The 20,016-nt window shown below is 40.7% G+C and overlaps 1 protein-coding gene across 13 annotated transcripts in view; it reads left to right on the forward strand.

Annotated features, from left to right (window-relative positions):
• Positions 1-20,016, forward strand: part of dph6 (diphthamine biosynthesis 6) — a 307,319-nt gene that overhangs the window by 173,730 nt on the left and 113,573 nt on the right. The window contains exon 13 of one of the 13 annotated variants that reach the window (XM_069916663.1): positions 2,395-5,454. The exons of the other annotated variants lie outside the window; for them this stretch is intronic. Coding sequence (XP_069772764.1) covers positions 2,395-2,514 — 120 coding nt within the window. The 3' untranslated portion in view covers positions 2,515-5,454. Of the gene's footprint in view, positions 1-2,394; positions 5,455-20,016 lie in introns of those variants that run through there. 13 annotated transcript variants of the gene reach the window in all.

Genomic DNA, 20,016 nt, shown 5'->3' on the forward strand with positions numbered 1-20,016 from the left:
AGTGTTGCCTTTTATTTTGCCTTGCCTTTCTCCCACATAGTTGTGTCCTGAGTCATCATAGAGTATCAATTGCAAAGCTCCTTTTTGAAACTGAAAAAGAGACAGAGTACAGTAGAAGGCTTAAAATCCAGGCTGCTTGGCGATTGGGTTGGTCTGGATTTTCCAGATTCTCAGGTTGTACTTTTAAAATTCAAATGTAAGGAGAATAAGCAGGTAAATTTTGATAGTTTATTAACAGAGGATTTTTTCATAAAATATAAAGGACAAAAAATTATATTTTTTACACATCCGCGACTTCCATGTCGTCACTTGCTCCCTCTGTGCATCTGTAGCGATTACGCGTGCATGTGTACATACACACAAAAGCCTAGAGTTTTCAAGAGGTCTGGATTCTTGGGTGGTCCGGATTTCTGGCATCCGCATTTTCGTACTTTTACTGTACTAGGTTTTAATTTAAGTTTCATTTACTCCTAGATTGTAGAGTCCTGGATCATGGAATCATTTCCATTATAAACTGCACTATGAATACAAAAAAAACACCTGTGAGGGACATAATTGACTTTGAGTGGCCTCAGTTTCAAATCACGAAGCTAAAGATAAAAAATTATGTTGTGCATCATTGAAAGATGTGAAACATTCTTTGAATTTTACAAGGAAAATTATAAATAATGATTTTGTATTTCAGTAATCTCAGGGGAATATTCTGCCTAAAATCTTGATTGTAATTATTCTAAGGGGTCATAATTTATAGCTCATTAACTTTTGCTGTTAAATATTTTAGGCAAATTATTATTTTTTGTTCCCCTTTGATGGTCAATACAATTGACAAGATAAATTACCAACTCATATTGACAGTAAAGCTGATTTTGACATGCTCCATCAAGAATGGTTCTATCCAGAATAAAATTCTCTGTCAGAGCCATCAGTTTAATTTGCCAGTAGAAATGTCTTTCTCAGTTATCAGTAGAGGATAATTAGCCGGGGATCAGCAGAGCAGAGTATAAGGAGGGTTAGAAGGTTTTGTACTGAAACACTGTACTCTGTGTACAGATCAATTAGGACGCTTAACTTCATTTATAGTACGACAAAATTAATCCCATAAAAATGAGTGATCTCAGAGGAGTCAGTTGTCAGCTTCTGGCAGGATCACTTTGCCATAATCTATTAAAAAGCAGCTTTTATCAAGGCTTGCCGTTGTCATATTTTATGGATTTTTTCCATAAACACCTGCCTATACTTCATAAATGTCTCAATTTTCTAGTCTATTAACATGACTTCAAAAGCAATTGATAAAAGGACAGTGCATGCATGAAATAATACACCAATAATTCGAGGTGCTAAAGGCAATAACGGTGGTTAAACATCTTCACAAGGCTTGTGAAGTAAAACAGAACTAGAATATAACTCATTGCCTGTTAACCAAAAAGATTAATCAAATTAATTGGGAATTGTAAGCATATCTCTTCCTATAGACTCTAAAATATTTTGTTTGGCATTGCTAAATTTTGTTTTAAAAACAACAGTGGAAAGAGAATTGACATATCTATGCAGTTTGACGGCTCTCCCTTGCAACAGGCGAAGCTGCTCACATAGTCGTGGGTAAGTCCGCAGCAGATCTGACTGTGAGAGCTCAGGGTGAAGGGCAAGCCCACAGCCTGGCAGCTGACATCGGTTTTGCCCTGCAGATTGCAGGGGCTGCTGGGAGAGGGTTCTTAAGTGCACAGCTTTTGAATCAGTAATGCAGTTGGTTCAACTCACTTTCAACTCTGCATGGTTTTTCGCTCGGTGCACGGCTAGCGTGATTACATTGGTGATTCCAACGGTCCAAACGGCATTTGGACCCAGCAATGACCCAACAAGCCCGCAGAATGCAGTTTCACTGAAATTGCTGACTTTCTGGACCTCGCAGCTGCTGGTCTGATTTGAACACGCCAAAGCCCAATTCCAGGTAGTGATGATTACCAGCAACATGCACATTAGTTGATAAATTTTTAAAACATGCAATTGTAAACCTCACTCCTGCCCTATAGCAAAATGAGCACTTCTTATCAGGGTTTTGACTAATAAACTGTAAATGCAGGCAAGTAACTAATAGGATAGCAAAAAAGAAATCAGGAACTAAGGTATAAGGCATCTATTCAGACTGGCAAATAACAGAAGTAGGAAACATTGCAGAGATTGTGCTTAACTCATGACTGTTTGCAATTTACATCTGGACAAGGGAATAATTATATCAATATTTAAGGGGCACATCAAACTGTGAAGAGAAGTTAACCAAAATAAAACTGCAATGTAGAAAAAATAATCTTGCAGAATACCATGTAACCCATAAGTAAATTTTAATCAATTTGAAATTGTACATTCTGATAAGACAAACTTATCTTACTTGACCAGGAAACAACAGGCCACATCATCAACTTCCTACACCAGCCACCAGTTGTGGACATGTACGAAACAATCAAGGCACGCCTGATCTGTAGCATGCAGCACGGTTGCTCCACATGGATTGCCTAGGCAACCACGCGCCATTGACCTTAATGAATGAGATGCTGGCACTAGCAAACGGCCATAAGCCATGATTACTGTTTGAACAAGCCTTTCTCGAACAGATGCCAGAAGATATCCACTGCTCCTCGCTAACGACGATTTCAGTAACCTACGTAAAGTAGCAGTCAGTGCAGATATCCTGTAGCACACCGAGCAGCTTGGTAGGGCCTCCATCGACCAAGTTGCTGCATCACACCCTAAGGCCCAAGCCTCCCCCACACCTCCAAAAAAGCCAATGATGCCTGCAGCAGGAAGCAATCCCAGTTTGAACCATTGGTGTTTTAACCACCAAAAGTGGGGTTCAGGAATGCACCATTGCTGCCCACCCTGTTCTTTTCCGGGAAACGCTGGGGTGGGTCTTCACTAATAGCTACAGTGGCTGGCTGCCATGATAGCCTCCTTTACTTATGGGACTGACTTTCCAGGGGAAAGTTCCTCATAGACACAGGGGTGGAGGCTAGTGTCTTTCCCCACTCGAGTCATGACACCCACACCAGAAAGTCAGGACCAGTGCTCATCACTGCCAACAACAGCAGTATTCGCACATATGGCATGCGAACCATCCCATTACAGTTCGGTTCCAGCCATTTCACCTGGTTGTTTTCACTGGCAGCAGTGTCGCAGCCTTTATTGGGTGCAGATTTCCTCTGGGTGCACTGCCTCCTTGTGGATCTCAAGGGACAGTGCCTAGTGAATGCCAAGACTTTCCAGACCTTCTCGCTCGGTGAAGCCAAGTTATTGGCCCCACACCTGGACTCCGTGACTCCATCGCCTTCCCAAGATCGTGTTATATGGCGAGCTCTCCACTGGCCACCGTGACAGAGGTGCACCAAAGAAAAGGTACAAGGACTGCCTAAAGAAATCTCTTGGTGCCTGCCACATTGACCACCGCCAGTGGGCTGATATCGCCTCAAACCGTGCATCTTGGCGCCTCACAGTTCGGCGGGCAGCAACCGCCTTTGAAGAAGATCGCAGAGCTCACCTCACTGACAAAAGACAAAGGAGGAAAAACCCAACACCCAACCCCAACCAACCAATTTTCCCCTGCAGCCGCTGCAACCGTGTCTGCCTGTCCCGCATCGGACTTGTCAGCCACAAACGAGCCTGCAGCTGACGTGGACATTACCCCTCCATAAATCATCCGCGAAGCCAAGCCAAAGAAAGAATATCCAGATGATATGATTTTGGCATGTCCCCTGAAGACTCAATGGAGACACAATTTTTAAAAAGTACCCATACTTTACTGCTGATATTGATCTCAAAGTGGTGTGAATATTTCACAATTTAAAGCAACCATTCTCAAGCTTCTTTTGGCTGTGGCCCTCTTAGAACTCTGGTCAAAGTTTATCGGCCCCTTTCCCTGTGAAGCAGTCAATTTTTGGTTCCTTCTGTACTTTCCTACTGATTACATTAAAAATATTCATGTTAGATGAGGTGAAAAGAAAACAAGGCTTTTACTTGGATGTGCTCTGGTCTCTAGGGGGTTGTTGGGGTCCCCGTTGAGAATGGCAGACCTAAAGAGAGGTGTTGTGCCAATAAGGTGTAAGATTTATTTTCCAAAAGGTGATGTATGTTGATTTTTAATTGAAGCTAACTAAAGTAATGAGCAACCAATACCTTCTCTCATTCGTTTCTTTCCGATGAGGAAGGAAGACAGATGAGCAGTAAGATACAAGAAATAAAGCTAATATTTAATGATAATAAAGTGCAGGCATGTATAGACATTAAAAAAACTAGCTATTTGGTTTTGGCAGCATTGCAAGTAACCTCATTACATTTTTTTATTCCTTCACCCTCTCTATTTCTTCTGTCATTATGTGGTGTGATTTTGAAATTATGGTGGTCTCGTAACTATGCCAAAGTTTCTATTCTTCGCATGTTCTACCGCTCATGAATTTCATTTCCTATATTTTGCCCGTTTAGCCACTGGCAACAGAGTTGCCCTCACAAATCTGTTGTGTGGATATCTTAGCTTCTGAAAATACAATGGAATTAGGTGGCTTTTGTGACTCAAATTGTGCTACTCTAGAAATTTGGTTGCACATTTGCCATTGAAATAATGCTTGAATGCACAATCCTATTTTTGTATCAAATATGAATACAATGATGTAATTCATTTAGAGGAAATAACCAGCCACTCTTGTCATTGCGCAATACACAAAAGTGCTAGAAAAACTCAGCAGGCACGCATCACAGAAGACTAAAGCACAGAAAACAGGCCATTCAGCCCTTCTAGTCTGTGCCAAAAAATCATTCTGCTAGTCCTGCTGACCTGCACCCATTCCATAACCCTCCAGACCTCTCCCATCCATATATTTATCCAATTTATTCTTTTTTGAAAATTTTATTTTAAAAATATTTCCATACATGTAATATTATCCAGATACAAATTATAACCATCAAAACCAAGTGTTAAATCTATTAGATAATGATATAAATCCCAACCCCTCTCCCTCCACTCAACTAACCCCAATATAAAGAAGAAAGAATAAAAGAAACGTAAATGAAAAATGAACAAAAATTATGTAAAAGTAATAAGGAAAGTAAAAGAAAAGTAAGAAATTTAAAATAGAAACCTAGTTGCTGGAGCTCCCCACTTACCACATGGAATTAATCATTAATAACTTTTAATATTATTTCAAGGATGTTAACGAAGTTTGGGGCAAAACGAAAGGTCTATAGATTCATTCGTCCATTCTTAAATACGGGCTTCAAATTTTCAAAAATATGTCACGCCTATTTCTCAAATTATAAGTGATCTTTTCCAAAGGAACACAATGTGCATTCCAATGCTCCATATCCAAGTATACATTTGGTTTTCCTGTCACTGGTAACATTTTTTTGTCACTGCTAAAACAATCTTTAAAAATTGTTTTTGATATGTACTTAACTTTAATTTGGACTGTATTCCTTCAATATTACCCAATAAAAATAACATTAGAGTTTTTGGTAATTTAATTCCTAAAACCCATTCCAAATTCAACACCAAGTTTGACTAAAATGGTCTCACTTTAGAACAAGACCATGTAGAATGTAAAAAAAGTGCCTACTTCCTGACCACATATAAAACATTGATCTGACAAATCTGACTTTAATTTATTTGACTTTTGTGGAGTAAGATACAGTTGGTGTTAAAAAATTATATTGAACTAGCCTACATCTAACATTTATGTATTTGTCATACTGCCATGACACAACTCTGAGCAGTTTATTTTGTCAATATTAAGATTTAAATCTTTATGTAATAATCCTAAAGCTGGAGTTGTTACGAATGGGCAGGTCTCAACCTTATTTTCTCAAACTAGGTCCAGTAGACAAGGATGCCTTTACCACTTGCATTATTTATTTTAGCGATTGAACCTCTTGCAGAATTAAATTGATATTAAAGGGTTTAAGGTCAATCAGGAAGAATATAAAATTAGTTTGTTTGCTGACAAGGTTTTAATCTGTTTGATAGGGCCAATGAGCTCATTATGTAAACTATATTTAAGATTGGAGGGGCGGGGGTGTTCCACTTGACACCATGGGATGAGGTTAGACTGTAAATCCCTTCTCTCTCCAAAACAGTTTTTTAAAAAAAAGTTAATAAAGGTTAAAGTTTAAAAAAAGTAAAAGGAAAAGATGTCAGAAGATCAAATAAATAACACAAGATGTCACCAAAGAAAGAAAAAACAGCTGTAATTGCACAAGAAACTGAACAAGAAAGAGTCTAATAAGGAAGAGAGGCCTACTTTGAAGAAAGATCCTGGAGTTGTCCAGAAGGTAGAAGCCCGTGGAGATAAGCCTGGAGCTGGGGAGAGACCTTTGACATTGCTCCCCCGACAATGGCCATCCTTTATGGGAGAAGAAGCGACTGCGCAAGCACGAGGAGTCATGCATGCGCAGAGCACAGAAAAAAAATGGAGGCAATTATAAAAAAAAAAGAAAATTCCAGCTCCAGCAATCAAGATGACCAAGAACAAGAATTACCGAAAGAACAAGGAGCTATGACTAAAAAGATAGAAAAAATGAGAGAGTCTTGTATATTTACAGTTGAAATGAAGAATTATATGAAAAACTTCCAACAATCTTTGATGCAATTAAAAGCAGGTTAAAAAATATAGTGAGAGTATGGTTAAAAATAAGAATTTTACAAAGAAGGTGGAAAGAATGTTGCAGCAAGTAGATAAGAAATTTGAAGTTGTGGAAGGGAAAATTAAAAGAAATGAATTTGAAATTCAAAATGTTTAAGAACAGATGAAAAAATCCAAGCTAAAGCAGCTGCAACAAAAGATCAACTAACTAAAATAAAAATGATATTTTAGAAAACTTTAGCAGAAGAAATAATATAAAAATTGTTGGACTTAAAGAAGCCCATGAAGGTCAGGAAATGAAGTTTTTGCTGCATCTCAAAGATTCCTCAATCTTTGTGGGGTAACTAAATTTCAAGGAGTCATTGAGATTGAAAGAGCTTATAGAGCTGAAGCCACAACCAGATCAAAGTCCACGTCTGATACTGGTTAAATTACTTTGTTATGAAGTGGGAGAAAATATCTTGGAACTGGCAGCAAAACAAGTGAAAGAAAGACATTCACCATTAATTTACAATGGAAATAGATCTTCTTTTACCCTGATACAAGTTTTGATTTGTTGAAAAAGAGAAAAGATTTCAATCTATGCCTTTGTCTTAAGGTATCCGGCAGTATTGAAAGTTTTTGTTCCAGACAGGAAAATAGATTCTTTATGGAACCCAATGAGTGTTTGCAGACTCATTGGTGAGAAAGAGATACAAGCAGTGGGTGACGCTTGAAATGAGAAATAATACTGAATGATTGTCACCTTTTTTATTTTCATTAGCAATACAAATAAATTAGAAATAATTAGAAGTGACAAAGAAATTAAGGGATCTGAGTTAGGCAATAAAGAGCACAAAATTAGTTTGTTTGCAGACGATGCCATAGTGTTTTTAATATAATTGAATAAGTGGAATAAGAAATTAATAGAACAGGTTATAAAGTTAATGTTTGTAAACGTGAGGTTGTGTCTGTGGTTGATATGAATTATTCACAATGTAAGAGATTGACAAAATTCAAGTTGCTAAAAGAAGCAATTAAATATTTAGGTATAAAAATTTATACAAATATAAATGATTTATTTAAGTTAAATTACTCACCACTATTAAAAAAGATAGAATATCTGAGAATATGGAAAGACCTACCAATAGGATGGGTGAATTGTATTAAGATGAATATTTTTTCTAAGAAAACAATATTTATTTCAATCATTACCTATTCATGTGCCAAAAAATTTTTTTTTTCAGTTTGAATAAAATTATACAAGAATTTATTGGGAATGGTAAAATACCAAGAATAGGTCTTGAAAAATTAACATGGAAATTTAAAATTTATAATAAAGCAGCTCAATTAAGATTTTTGTCCTCCTGCTATCAAATGGGTGAATAAAACAGCTTGTGTTCAGATTGAAATGAATAAAATTGGAGAAACTATCCCACAAAAAATTTTGTATAAATGGAATAGTGAAATGTTTAAAGGAAAAATGAAAGTACCAATTTTAAAACATATATTGAAAGTATGGAATGTGATTCAAATGGAGAAAGGGATTAAAATGATCAATTACCCAAAATGTTGTTAAAACAAAATCAATTTATTCCTTTCACTTTGAATAATTTTTAATTTGATAATTGGTATAGTAAAGGTATACAGAGGATAAAAGATTGTTTTCTTTAAGATCTTTTTAACTATTGAGCAATTAAAATATAAATATAATATACAAAATGGTAACAGTTTTTGCATATTATCAACTAAAATCATATTTAAAAAATTAGGAACAAATTTGAGACCCCTAGAACAAAGTCAATTTGAATGTATAATAACAGATACATTTATTATCAAGAAATTTGTTATTAATATGTATATAAAATTACAAGAAACTAAAAGAAAAAAGAGATTTATATAAATCAAAATTACGATGGGAGAAATCTGAGAAAATATGGGCAAATGCAGTTAATGTTTGATATTAAATAGTTCAATATAATTTTCTTCATCAATTATATTATACGCCACGTAAATTGAATGGACTTAAACATTTATCTGGATAATTAAAATTTCAATGTAACTTTTTTACATTCATTATGGTCCTGTGTGAAAGTGGAACAATTTTGGAAAGATTTGAGTGTATTGTTAGGACAAATTATGAAGATAAAGATACAAAAAGATCCAAGAATATTTTTACTTGGGAATATATATGAAGATGATATAAAATTGAATTTGGATAAATATCAAGAAAAAAATTTAAATAAAGCCATAGAGACAGCAAAGAAATGTATAGCAGCAACATGGAAAACTGAAAATTTGGTAAAAATTGACAGATTGCATATTGAAAAGCAAAATTGTATACCTTTAGAAAAAAATTACTTATAGTTTAAGGAATTGAATTGAAAACTTTTATAAAATTTGGGAACCATATATGGATTTTATGAATAAAAGTCTATCCACATCCTCCACCTTGCCCACCACTCTCAGTTAGTAATTATAAAAAATATAGTCAATGAATACTATATATATGTTAGTAATATATATGTAGAATTAGGTGTTTTTTTATTTTTTTCTCTTCTTTTGGGGGGAGGGGTTGGGAAGAATTTTTTTTAAATATTGTATCATCTTGTATTGTTTGTCAAATTACTGCATTATTGAATTTGTACTTTGTATTGATACAAATGATAAATAAAATTTTCCAAAAAAAAAATTGGAGGAATATGGTAAGGTCCCCGGATATAAAGCAAATAGGGATAAAAGAAAAATTACTACAGACAATTATACCCAATGTATAATCTTAGTTTAAATGGCCATTGAATGGGATAAAAATACTTAGGCATACAGGTAGATAATAAGTTAGAGAATGCATATAAATTGAATTAGTTAAGAAAATTTGTAAGGATTTGAATAAGTGGAAGATGTTGCCAATTACTTGAGTGGGCAAGGTTAATTGTGTTAAAATTAACATATTTCCCAGGGTACAATATTTATTTCAAACATTACCAATAATAATACTGCAAAAAAAAATTCAAGAATTAAATAAATATGAGAAATTTTCTTTGGAAGGGTAAGGTGGTGAGAGTTTCTTCAGATAAATTAACTTGTAAATTTGAATTAGATGGTTTGCATGGTTTTAAAATTATTATAAAGCAACTTAATTGAGATTTTCTTTTTATGTGGAAGAACAACCAACATGGATTAAAATTGAATTTGATAAAATAGGAGAAAGGAAATTGGAGGATTTTATATATAAATGGTATAAATGATAGAGGTAATTCTCTGGGGAAAGTGAAGCGCCCTTGTTGAAATATTTGATTAATACCTTGCTTAATACCTGGAATAAAGTAAATGATGAAACTGGAATGAGGAGTGCTCTCTTTTTTTTTCCGAAATTTATTTATAGTATCTCCATACATTCATTTCAAATTGACTTAGTATAATATTACATAATAGATACTAAATAATTTTCAAATTTTCACCCCCCCCCCCACCCCACCTCCCCTTTCTTTTTTTCTTTGGCTTGGCTTCGCGGACGAAGATTTATGGAGGGGGTAAATGTCCACGTCAGCTGCAGGCTCGTTTGTGGCTGACAAGTCCGATGCGGGACAGGCAGACACGGTTGCAGTGGTTGCAGGGGAAAATTTGTTGGTTAGGATTGGGAGCCCTTCACAAAGTTTTTAAAAAAATATATTTTATTTATTTTGTATCTTTATCTTTGCTATATAAAGCTGAGTTTCTCCACCTTTGTGTTTTTACTTCAACCACAGGGTCTGCAAACATTCGTGTTTTACTTTCATTCCTGAGACCTCTCCCTTGAAATATCACAGGTCACAAACTGTGACTTGGTCTCAGGAAGTGGATCTTGCAAACCCCATTCAGGAATCTTGTGATGATCATATGACAGCTCCCTGCAGGAAAAAAAAGGCCTTTGAACTATTTTTCAAATGTCTCTAATCTTTCTTTGGCTTGGCTTCGCGGACGAAGATTTATGGAGGGGGTAAAAAGTCCACGTCAGCTGTAGGCTCGTTTGTGGCTGACCAGTCCTAACCCCTTAGGAAACCACCTTGTGGTGGTTAATTCCCAAAAACCCAAATGGGTGTGGTATAAAGCACAAGTGGCATATGACTTTCGGGAGCAGAAGTACCACTCTCCCCCCCCCCCCCCCCCCAGGCAGACAAAATACACGTATAAACCGAAAAATCATCATTTCTTATATCCATAAAACCCCGGTCCATCAATTTAACCAATCTTATTCATAAACACTTCTTTTTGAAAATCCAAACTTGATATTAAATTTTGCACCCTTTCCACCCTCCCAACACTGATTTAAACATTGTTTGCAATCAATAAAAGTTTTTTTTTAATTTTTTTTTCAAGTCTTCCTGAATTTCATCCACTGAATTAAAACACCTCTGAACATCCCAGTTCAACACCGAATCTTCCATTCTTCTCAGTCTCAAGTTGAATTTGTAGCTTACTTTAAAAAAAAAAGTTTTTTTCAAATCTTTTAAAATTTTCTTGAACATAATTCGTTCGGTCTTGATCTTCTAAAGCATCAATGTTATTCATAAGTTCTTTCTTCTGTGTTTCCCAATTTAATACCAAATTTTCCACTTTGTCAATCTTCTCAATGTTAAGTTGAAATTATTGTTTATTTTCAAGAAAAACTTATTCAAAATTTTTAACTCTTCTTGGACATTGCAGCTTCGACTTTAATTTTATAAATCACCAATCTTGTTCATAGTTTCTTTCTACTGAATTTCCAAATTTAATAATAAAGTTTCCGTTTTTTCCAATTTTCTCAATATTAAACTGATCTTGTTGTTTAGTTTAAAAAAAACCTTTTCAAAACTATTAAAATCTGTTTGCAATGTATGCATACTCACAGATAATAAATTCACTCTTCCAATATTCCATCCAAAAAAAAATCACTGATAAACCTTATTGCAGGTCAAGGAGTTCCATATATATGTTTATCTTCAGAAAATATTTCAAATATTTCAAATCAACATTCGTCGCCATCTTTCAAAAAGGAGTCCGAAATCAACTTTAATAAGTTCTGTTCTTGAGAAAATTCCAGCACCAACTCCGGCTCTGTCTGGGCAAATAGGTCAAATTTCTTCCAAAGTCAAAGAATATAATTTTGTTCTGTATTTATAGATAATAAATTCATCCTTCCGATATTCCATCCAAAAAAAAATCACTAATAACCTTTAATGTTATCTGGATTTTTAAAACTCACGGGCAACCAATGCCAATTACTGCAATTTATCTTCATAAAACATTTCAAATCAATATTCATCACCATCTTTCAGAGGGGTGTCCAAGACCAGCTTATCCGACAGTCCAATTAATGAGCTCCGTTCTTAAGAAAATTCCAGCCTTGACTCCGTGGTTCTGTCTGGGCAAGTAGGCCGATTTTCTTCCAAAGTCGGAGAGTGTAGTTTTGTTCTGTATTTGAACTCTATTTTCTTTAATCTTTGTTGCCATTTTAAACATCTTTCAGAGGGGTGTCCAAGGCCAGCTTATCCGACAGTCCAATTAATGAGCTCCATTCTTAAGAAAATTCCAGCCTTGACTCTGTGGTTCTGTCTGGGCAAGTAGGCCGAATTTCTTCCAAAGTCGGAGAGTGTAGTTTTGTTCTGTATTTGAACTCTATTTTCCTTAATCTTTGTTGCCATTTTAAACATCTTTCAGAGGGGTGTCCAAGGCCAGCTTATCCGACAGTCCAATTAATGAGCTCCGTTCTTAAGAAAATTCCAGCCTTGACTCCATGGTTCTGTCTGGGCAAGTAGGCCGAGTTTCTTCCAAAGTCGGAGAGTGTAGTTTTGTTCTGTATTTGAACTCTATTTTCCTTAATCTTTGTTGCCATTTTAAACTAAAAACAATTGATAAACAAAACAAAGACTTTTAACAGAAAAGAAATATTCTTAAAACGAGCATTTATATAACTGCCTGGGGGAGACCGGGAATGCACGTCCGCTCCCTACGCCATCTTGCCACGCCCCCCGAGGAGTGCTCTCTGATGCAAAATCAACTTATTCCATTCTCAATGGATAATCAATTTCTGCATATTTGGTTTCGTAAAGGAATCAGATATGTAGAAGATTGTTAAGTAGGAAGAAATTTAATGACATTTGATCAATTAAAAAATAAATATGGGATACAACGTAATACCCTTTTCTGTTATTATCAATTAAGGGTTTATTTAAGAGATAAACTGGGCCCTACAGTGGTATTACCGAAATGTAAAAATATTGATATGTAGTAGATATATTAAGAAATTTATTTTGGCTATGTAACACTTTATTTCAGAAGGCAACTATTAAACTGGGAATACATATATCCAATTTATTCGCAAAACTTAAGAGTGAGCCTGTATTTACTACCACGTCTGATAGCAGCTCGTTCCACACTCCCAACCACTCTCTGAGTGAAGACATTCCCCCTAATGTTCCCCCTAAACCTTTCCCCTTTCACCCTAAAGCCATGTCCTCTCCTAGTCTAAGTGGAAAGACCCTTCTCACATTTACTCTGTCAATACCCCTTATAATTCTGTAAACCTCTATCAAAATTCCCCTCATTCTTCTATGCTCCAAGGTATAAAGTCCTAACTTGATTAATCTTTCCCTGTAACTCAACTCCTGAAGACCCAGCAACATTCCTAGTAATTCTTCTCTGCACTTTTTCAATCTTGCTCATATCATTCCTGTAGTTTGGTGACCAGAACTGCACACAATACTCCAAATATAGCCTCACAAAAGTCTCATACAACCTCACCATAACATCCCAACTCCTATACTCAATACTTTGATTTATGAAGGCCAAGATACCAAAAGCTTTCTTTACAATCATGTCTACCTGAGACTCCACTTTCAGAGAACTGTGTATCTGTATTCCCAGATCCCTTTGTTCCTCTGCACTCCTCAGTGCCCTACCATTTACTGAATTTTCCCTAACTTGGTTAGTCCTTCCAAAATACAACACCTCACACTTGTCTGCATTAAATTCCATCTGCCATTTTCAGGCCATTTTCCAGTTGGTCCAGATCCCTCTGTAAGTTTTGAAAGCCTTCCTTGCTGTCTGCAACACCTCCAATCTTAGTGTCATCACCAAACTTGCTGATCCAATTTCCCACATTATCATCCATATTATTGATTATAGACAACAAAAAATATTGGTCCCAGCATCGATTCCTGAGGTTCACCACTTAACACAGTCTGAGAAGCAATATTCCACTTCCACTCTGTCTTCTTCCATTCAGACAATTTTTAATCCATTTTACCACCTCTCCATGGATACCTAGTGTCTGAATCTTCTGAACAAGTCTCCCACGTAGGACTTGTCAAAAACCTTACTGAAGTCCATGTAGCATTTCCTTCATCTATTTTCTTGGTAACCTCCTCAAAAAAAAACTCTTAAGATTCATTAAACACGACCTGCCATGCACAAAGCCATACTAACAATCCTTAATCAGCTCTTGGCTGTCCAAGTATTTGCATATCCGATCTCTCAGAACACCCACCATTAATTTACCTACTACTGGCATCAGACTTACTGGCCTGTAATTTCCTGGTTTACTTTTGGAGCCTTTTTTAAACAACGCGACCACATGAGCTACCCTCCAATTCTTTGGCACCTCACACATGACAAAGGACATTTTAAATATTTCTGCCAGGGCCCCTGCAATTTCTACACTAGTCTCCCTCAAGATCCAAGGAATTATCATGTCAGGACTGGGGGATTTATTTACCTTTATTAGCTGGAAGGGAGCAAGCACCTCCTCCTCTTTAATCGCTATATGTTCCATGCCACTACTGCTTGTTATCCCTTCCTTCCTCATACACTATGCTAATTTCTTGAGTAAAATACTGATGCAAAAAAAGAAATACCCCCATCTCTTTAGACTCCACACATAGACCACCACTCTGATCTTCTAGGGGTCCAATTTTGTCCCTTATTATACTTTTACTCTTAATATACTTGTAGAAACCCTTCGGGTTTGCCTTCATAATTTCCTTCTTAAGTATTTTCTATTCTCTTCTAGTACCTCATTTGCTCTCTGTTGCCTAAACCTTGTAGTGTCTGCTAATGGCAATGCTACCGAAATGAAGGACGTCCACACAGCACAAGGTGGACCAATAACTGAACATTATTTTGAATTCCTTGCGCTGCTCGAAGAGACCACACACTTCCTGTGAGGGGTACCCTGTCCTTAGGAAGTGACATCAGCATGTCACGGCGTCATTCCCTGACCAACAGCACGCAACACAAGCAGCGCTGTCCCACGGGCAACGCGTGTTGTCAATCGGAGGCTTCTCCTCAGAAGGAAAGGTGGGCCCACGCCATCTTGTGTCAGATTCGGCCCATCTAACCGCAAGGTTGCTTATCCTGCTACAACCTGCTATACAACTCTCTCTTCCTCTTAACCTGATTGCTAATATCTCTTTTGGAAACCAAGGTTCCCTATGCCTGTTTACTTTGCCTTTAATCCTGACAGACAGGAGAGAGGCAGGCGAAGGCCCCGGTCCGGACAGGGAGTGGGAGGCGGCGGCCCCAGTCCGGGCACAGGGAGAGCAGCAGCGGCCCCGGCCCCGGTCCGGGCGAAGGGTAGACGGCGGCGGCCCCGATAAGGGCAGGAGCAAGGGGGAGGCGGCGGCCCCGGCCTCGGTCGAGAGAGGCAGGCGGAGGCCCCGATCCGGGCAGGGAGTGGGAGGCGGCGGCCCCAGTCCGGGCACAGGGAGAGCAGCAGCGGCCCCGGCCCCGGTCCGGGCGAAGAGTAGATGGCGGCGGCCCCGATAAGGGCAGGAGCAAGGGGGAGACGGCGGCCCCAGCCTCGGTCGAGAGAGGCAGGCGGAGGCCCCGATCCGGGCAGGGAGTGGGAGGCGGCGGCCCCAGTCCGGGCACAGGGAGAGCAGCAGCGGCCCCGGCCCCGGTCCGGGCGAAGGGTAGACGGCAGCGGCCTCGATCCGGGCAGGAGCAAGGGGGAGACGGCGGCCCCGGCCTCGGTCGAGTGGGGCAGGCGGAGGCCCCGATCCGGGCAGAGAATGGGAGGCGGCGGCCCCAGTCCAGGCACAGGGTGAACTGCGGCGGCCTCGGCCCCGGTCCGGGCAGTATGGACCGACCTAGGAGGGGAGGCAGGCCCCTCCAGCCCGGGTAAGAAACCTGCATAGGAGAAGGCCACTCCGATATAAAACCTACGACCCAAGGACCTCGCTGCCACGTCCCAGCTTGCTTGGCCACGGCACACGAACCATGGGTGTAAAGGGTGGGGCCAGTACTGCGCGCAATGCACTCCACCTAAAAGCTCCTTTGCGCAGGCCCGAGGACAGGTCCACGTCCTCCCCCTCCACGTCCTCCCCCTCCACGTCCTCCCCCTCCACGTCCTCCCCCTCCACGTCCTCCTCCTCAAAAGATGCTCACAAACTCAAGCTAGCATGCTGGAACATCAGAACCATGCTAGACAAGGCTGTGAGCCACCGACCTGAACGTCGGTCTGCCCTCATTGCACATGAACTCCTCAGACTTGACATCGACATAGCCGCTCTCAGTGAAGTCCGCCTGGCAGATGTAGGCAGCCTCCAAGAACGCGGCGCGGGCTACACACTCTACTGGTCTGGCAAGCCTTCGGATGAACGACGCCTATCTGGTGTAGGCTTCATGGTCAAGAGCTTCATTGCCTCCAAACTCGAAAACCTTCCGACAGGCCTCTCGGACCAAATCATGTCCATGCGACTCCCCCTTCAAAACAAGCGTCACATCACCCTCATCAGTGTCTATGCTCCAACTCTCCAGGCGGAACCAGCAGAAAAGGACAAGTTCTACACCGACCTGCGCAACCTCATCCAACGCACCCCTACAGCCGACAAGGTTGTCATCCTGGGCGACTTCAACGCTCGTGTCGGCAAAGACTCAGAAACCTGGCCAGGAATCCTGGGCAAGCATGGCGTCGGCAAGTGCAACGACAATGGGCGCCTCCTGTTGGAGCTCTGCGCAGAACAGCGGCTTGTCATTACAAACACCCTTTTTCAGCAGAGGGACAGCCTTAAGACCACCTGGATGCATCCCCGATCCAAATACTGGCACCTCCTGGACTACATCCTGGTGCGAGAAAGTGACAAACGAGATGTGCTCCACACCAGGGTCATGCCTAGCGCGGAATGCCACACTGACCACCGGCTGGTTCGCTGCAAGCTCAACCTTCACTTCAAGTCAAAGTCCTGGAAAAATAAAGCCCCCAGAAAGAGGTTCAATGTTGGAAACCTGCAGTCAGACGAAGTGAGAGGAAACTTCCAGGCAAACCTCAAAGCAAAGCTCGACGATGCAACCCGCCTCACGGACCCATCCCCTGAAACCCTCTGGGATCAGTTGAAGACTACCATACTGCAATCCACTGAAGAGGTACTGGGCTTCTCCTCCAGGAAAAACAAGGACTGGTTCGACGAAAACAGCCAGGAAATCCAGGAGCTGCTGGCAAAGAAGCGAGCTGCCCACCAGGCTCACCTTACAAAGCTGTCCTGTCCAGAGAAGAAACAAGCCTTCCGTCGCGCATGCAGCCATCTTCAGCGCAAACTCCGGGAGATCCAAAATGAGTGGTGGACTAGCCTCGCCAAACGAACCCAGCTCAGCGCGGACATTGGCGACTTCAGGGGTTTCTACGAGGCTCTAAAGGCTGTGTATGGCCCCTCACCCCAAGTCCAAAGCCCGCTGCGCAGCTCAGACGGCAAAGTCCTCCTCAGCGACAAGATCTCCATCCTCAACCGATGGTCAGAACACTTCAAATCTCTTTTCAGTGCCAACCGCTCAGTCCAAGATTCCGCCCTGCTCCAGCTCCCTCAACAGCCCCTAAGGCTAGAGCTGGATGAGGTTCCCACCCTGGATGAGACATATAAGGCAATCGAACAACTGAAAAGTGGCAAAGCAGCAGGTATGGATGGAATCCCCCCAGAAGTCTGGAAGGCTGGCGGCAAAACTCTGCATGCCAAACTGCATGAGTTTTTCAAGCTTTGTTGGGACCAAGGTAAACTGCCTCAGGATCTTCGTGATGCCACCATCATCACCCTGTACAAAAACAAAGGCGAGAAATCAGACTGCTCAAACTACAGGGGAATCACGTTGCTCTCCATTGCAGGCAAAATCTTCGCTAGGATTCTACTAAATAGAATAATACCTAGTGTCGCCGAGAATATTCTCCCAGAATCACAGTGCGGCTTTCGCGCAAACAGAGGAACTACTGACATGGTCTTTGCCCTCAGACAGCTCCAAGAAAAGTGCAGAGAACAAAACAAAGGACTCTACATCACCTTTGTTGACCTCACCAAAGCCTTCGACACCGTGAGCAGGAAAGGGCTTTGGCAAATACTAGAGCGCATCGGATGTCCCCCAAAGTTCCTCAACATGATTATCCAACTGCACGAAAACCAACAAGGTCGGGTCAGATACAGCAATGAGCTCTCTGAACCCTTCTCCATTAACAATGGCGTGAAGCAAGGCTGTGTTCTCGCACCAACCCTCTTTTCAATCTTCTTCAGCATGATGCTGAACCAAGCCATGAAAGACCCCAACAATGAAGACGCTGTTTACATCCGGTACCGCACGGATGGCAGTCTCTTCAATCTGAGGCGCCTGCAAGCTCACACCAAGACACAAGAGAAACTTGTCCGTGAACTACTCTTTGCAGACGATGCCGCTTTAGTTGCCCATTCAGAGCCAGCTCTTCAGCGCTTGACGTCCTGCTTTGCGGAAACTGCCAAAATGTTTGGCCTGGAAGTCAGCCTGAAGAAAACTGAGGTCCTCCATCAGTCAGCTCCCCACCATGATTACCAGCCCCCCCACATCTCCATCGGGCACACAAAACTCAAAACAGTCAACCAGTTTACCTATCTCGGCTGCACCATTTCGTCAGATGCAAGGATCGACAATGAGATAGACAACAGACTCGCCAAGGCAAATAGCGCCTTTGGAAGACTACACAAAAGAGTCTGGAAAAACAACCAACTGAAAAACCTCACAAAGATAAGCGTATACAGAGCCGTTGTCATACCCACACTCCTGTTCGGCTCCGAATCATGGGTCTTCTACCGGCACCACCTACGGCTCCTAGAACGCTTCCACCAGCGTTGTCTCCGCTCCATCCTCAACATCCATTGGAGCGCTTACATCCCTAACGTCGAAGTACTCGAGATGGCAGAGGTCGACAGCATCGAGTCCACGCTGCTGAAGATCCAGCTGCGCTGGATGGGTCACGTCTCCAGAATGGAGGACCATCGCCTTCCCAAGATCGTGTTATATGGCGAGCTCTCCACTGGCCACCGTGACAGAGGTGCACCAAAGAAAAGGTACAAGGACTGCCTAAAGAAATCTCTTGGTGCCTGCCACATTGACCACCGCCAGTGGGCTGATAACGCCTCAAACCGTGCATCTTGGCGCCTCACAGTTTGGCGGGCAGCAACCTCCTTTGAAGAAGACCGCAGAGCCCACCTCACTGACAAAAGGCAAAGGAGGAAAAACCCAACACCCAACCCCAACCAACCAATTTTCCCCTGCAACCGCTGCAATCGTGTCTGCCTGTCCCGCATCGGACTTGTCAGCCACAAACGAGCCTGCAGCTGACGTGGACTTTTTACCCCCTCCATAAATCTTCGTCCGCGAAGCCAAGCCAAAGAAAAAGAAGAATCCTGACAGGAACATACAAGCCCTCACTCTCAAATTTAAAGGCCTTCCAGTTACATCCTTACCAAAAAAACAACTTATCCCAATCCACTCTTCCTAGAACCTTTCTCATTTCCACAAAGTTGGTCTTTCCCCAGTTTAGAACCTCAACTCTAGAAACTGACCTATCCTTATCCATAATTAACTTGAAACTAATGGCATTATGGTCACTGGACCCAAAATATGAGCCTACATGTATTTCTGTCATCTGACCTGTCTGGTTCCCTAATTTGAGATCATGTATTGCATCCTCTTTCATTTGTACCTCTATATATTGATTTAGAAAATTTTCCTGAACACATTTGACAAACTCCAAGACATCCATTCCTTTTACAGTATGTGAATCCCAGTCAATATATGGAAAGTTAAAATCGCCTACTATCACAACTTTGTTTCTTACATTGATCTGATATCTCTCTACAGATTTGCTCCTCCAATTCTCTCTGACTATTGGGCAGTCTATAATACAATCCTATCAGTGTAGTCACACCTTTCCTGTTCCTCAGCTCCAACCATATGGCATCTTTAGTCAAGCCCTCTGTCTTGTGATATTTTCTCTGACTAGCAATGCCACTCCTCCCCCTTTATCCCGTCTGAAACAACAGAACCCTGGAACATTGAGTTGCCAGTCCTGCCCCTCCTGCAACCGTCTCATTAATAGCAATAATGTTGTCATCCCACATGTCAATCTCATATGCCTTTTCAACAATACTTCTTGCATTGA

The sequence above is a fragment of the Narcine bancroftii genome, chromosome 2 (genome assembly GCF_036971445.1).
Source record: "Narcine bancroftii isolate sNarBan1 chromosome 2, sNarBan1.hap1, whole genome shotgun sequence".
NCBI lineage: Eukaryota > Metazoa > Chordata > Chondrichthyes > Torpediniformes > Narcinidae > Narcine > Narcine bancroftii.